Genomic DNA, 2,537 nt, shown 5'->3' with positions numbered 1-2,537 from the left:
ATTGTTATTGTTATTGTTGATGTTGCTGTTGTTGTTTTGTTTTGCTTTGCTGTTATATCATTATTACCATCAAATAATGCGTATATTTCTTTTCATTCATATATTATTAAATTCTAAAAGTGGAAATATGATTGTATGGTGAGGAAGAAATGGGAAGTAGAAAAAGGAAGGATATATAACTGGTACATACATATATATATATATATATGTATATATATATATATATATGAAGATTAATTGCATTCTTTTCTTGAATTAAAATTTGATTTTATGATTATTGCGTTATTATTGTTACTATATTAGCATTATCATCAATAATTGTACTGACGAAATAGTTCAAAATATATGCTTTTTGTATGTTATCTTTTATTGTCTATTTATTCCACCATATTTCCATATGTAAGACTATGAGTCATAATAAATCAATTGTAATAATTACATAGATGATAGCAAAATATCAACAACATGTTATTGCTATATTATATATCTATTGGTACTTGTTGGTATTCATTGAATTTTACTTTTTTTTTCCTTCTCTCTTCCTTTCTCGTTTACGTCACATTATGAACTATTGAAATTGAGAAGAAAAAGTGTATAAATTGTGAGTATATAGTTGAATTTTCTTGCTTGACTGTCTTTTTTTTTGTTGATAATTTTTCAAATATCTTTTCCTACTATGATCATAATCTTTCATTTTTTTTTATTTGTGCCTTAATTACGCTATCGGTAGATAGTTGAATACAAATGCGCAATGGTATTTGTGAGAAAATGGACGATGATAATGCCTATTAAAGATATCGTCATCGTACATTACTCATAGCAATCTATGATATAGTATGCATATATATATATATATATATATATATATATGGCTTGTCATTGGAATGTCCTCTTGTTCACGTATATTTCATTAAAGGTAGTTGGTTGTATTGACAAGGACATACATATATACATGTTGTACATGCCTACAAATTTTTCGTCTTTTTTCTGTCAAAAACGATGCCATTCATCGATTTAATCTATCAACAATCAACCTTAACCATATTTGAGCCAATGACAACTGGTTTACTACTATGAAATATATCTACTATACTCTGATGTCATACCTTTGTATTTCCTCTAGTTATTTCGTATTTTAACTATTCCTGTTTTCTTTTCTATTTGATGATATAATCTTATTAGCATCTGTATAATTATTATTGTTGATGATAATATGGTATTGATAGTAACACAGCGTTGATGATTGCTGTGTTGGTTTGAATGGTTGCTTAGTAAGTTATGCTTACTTTGGTTGGATGAGAATTGACAGCTCTAGAGAGGATGACATTTCCTAACATCGTGACCTTACACCATTCATCGCTTCAGCATTGTTTGCTATATGTTTCCGAAAACTTAGAAAATGTTGCACAGCAGAGGATGATGAGACATTACGATAATGATAATAATGAATGACAATAAAAGGAGGGAGTAAGAGGAAAAAAAAGGAGAGGGAAAGGGAGAAGAGTGGAAGTTGTAGAAAAATGGATGTGAGATTGGGCGACATATTTGGAAGAAATGAGGTATTACAAACTGTAGTCATTGATTGTTTGTCAAAGCTTGTAACAATCATTATGTACCTTTTGTCATCGTCACTACCGCATACACATTCTTACTTTCTTTTTTCTTTTTGTCTTATGTTTCGCTGATAATGATGACGAAACAGTGATATAACGATGGTGATAATGATGATAGTAATGATAATGACTGTGACGATGATGAAGACAGCCATGGTAATGATGATTTATTAGTATAGTTGGTGATAATGATTACGATGACAATATGTTGATTACGATGACAACATGATAATGATGATCGTCGCCGTTGCCTTTTACAATTCATCTCCACTATTATTTCGTTCCATATTTACTATTTAATGTTTCTCTATCAATGTTCCGTCATAAATGAGTAATATTTACTCAAGCTTTTCTTCACTCCAAAAACAAAAAACGATCATTTTTTATATTTGCAAAAGGAAAAAAAACGAAGTTATGCTACAATATTCATAGATCATTGTTTATCTTCAATGATTTCTAGTCTAAAACGATAGTATATACTAGTGATATGATCTGATAAGAATTGATAACATAGAAGGGAAGATATTCTTTTCGCTGTCTCCCATATATATAACTTCTTTTATTGTTACTTTATGCTTTGTGCTTATTCTCAGTTATATGCAACAAATTTGTGTCAAATATATTTAAAGACTTATAAGATATAGGTGGTTTGTGTAAATAGTGTAAATGATTAACTAGTTGAAAAAAAAAATAGAACAAGGTATGTTAGAAATGTTATGTCTTATCCTATTCGTAGTAATTTTTTTTTACAGATGATACATTCCAATGTATCAATACGTACATCGTCTTCAGTTATATGCATCAAATTTGTGTCAAAAATTTGGGTCAGCTTATTTGTTTTGATCTCAACAGGATATTTTACAGTTTGTTTTTTTTCCCCGGACATTTTTTCTGTTTTTTTTTTTTTTTTTTTTTTTGATTTAA

General features: G+C 28.6%; 1 protein-coding gene across 1 annotated transcript; it reads right to left on the bottom strand.

Annotated features, from left to right (window-relative positions):
* Positions 1 to 1,671: 1,671 nt before the first annotated feature.
* Positions 1,672 to 1,878, bottom strand: LOAG_14536 (hypothetical protein; the record flags this gene model as incomplete). Its single annotated transcript, XM_003150031.2, has 1 exon — positions 1,672 to 1,878. The coding sequence occupies one exon, from the start codon at positions 1,876 to 1,878 to the stop codon at positions 1,672 to 1,674; it is 207 nt and encodes a 68-aa protein (XP_003150079.2).
* Positions 1,879 to 2,537: the final 659 nt, after the last annotated feature.

The sequence above is a fragment of the Loa loa genome (assembly GCF_000183805.2).
Source record: "Loa loa unplaced genomic scaffold supercont3.79, whole genome shotgun sequence".
NCBI classification, from domain to species: Eukaryota; Metazoa; Nematoda; class Chromadorea; order Rhabditida; family Onchocercidae; genus Loa; species Loa loa.
Note: the sequence above shows the minus strand (reverse complement) of the source record. Positions and strands in the feature narration are given on the sequence as shown.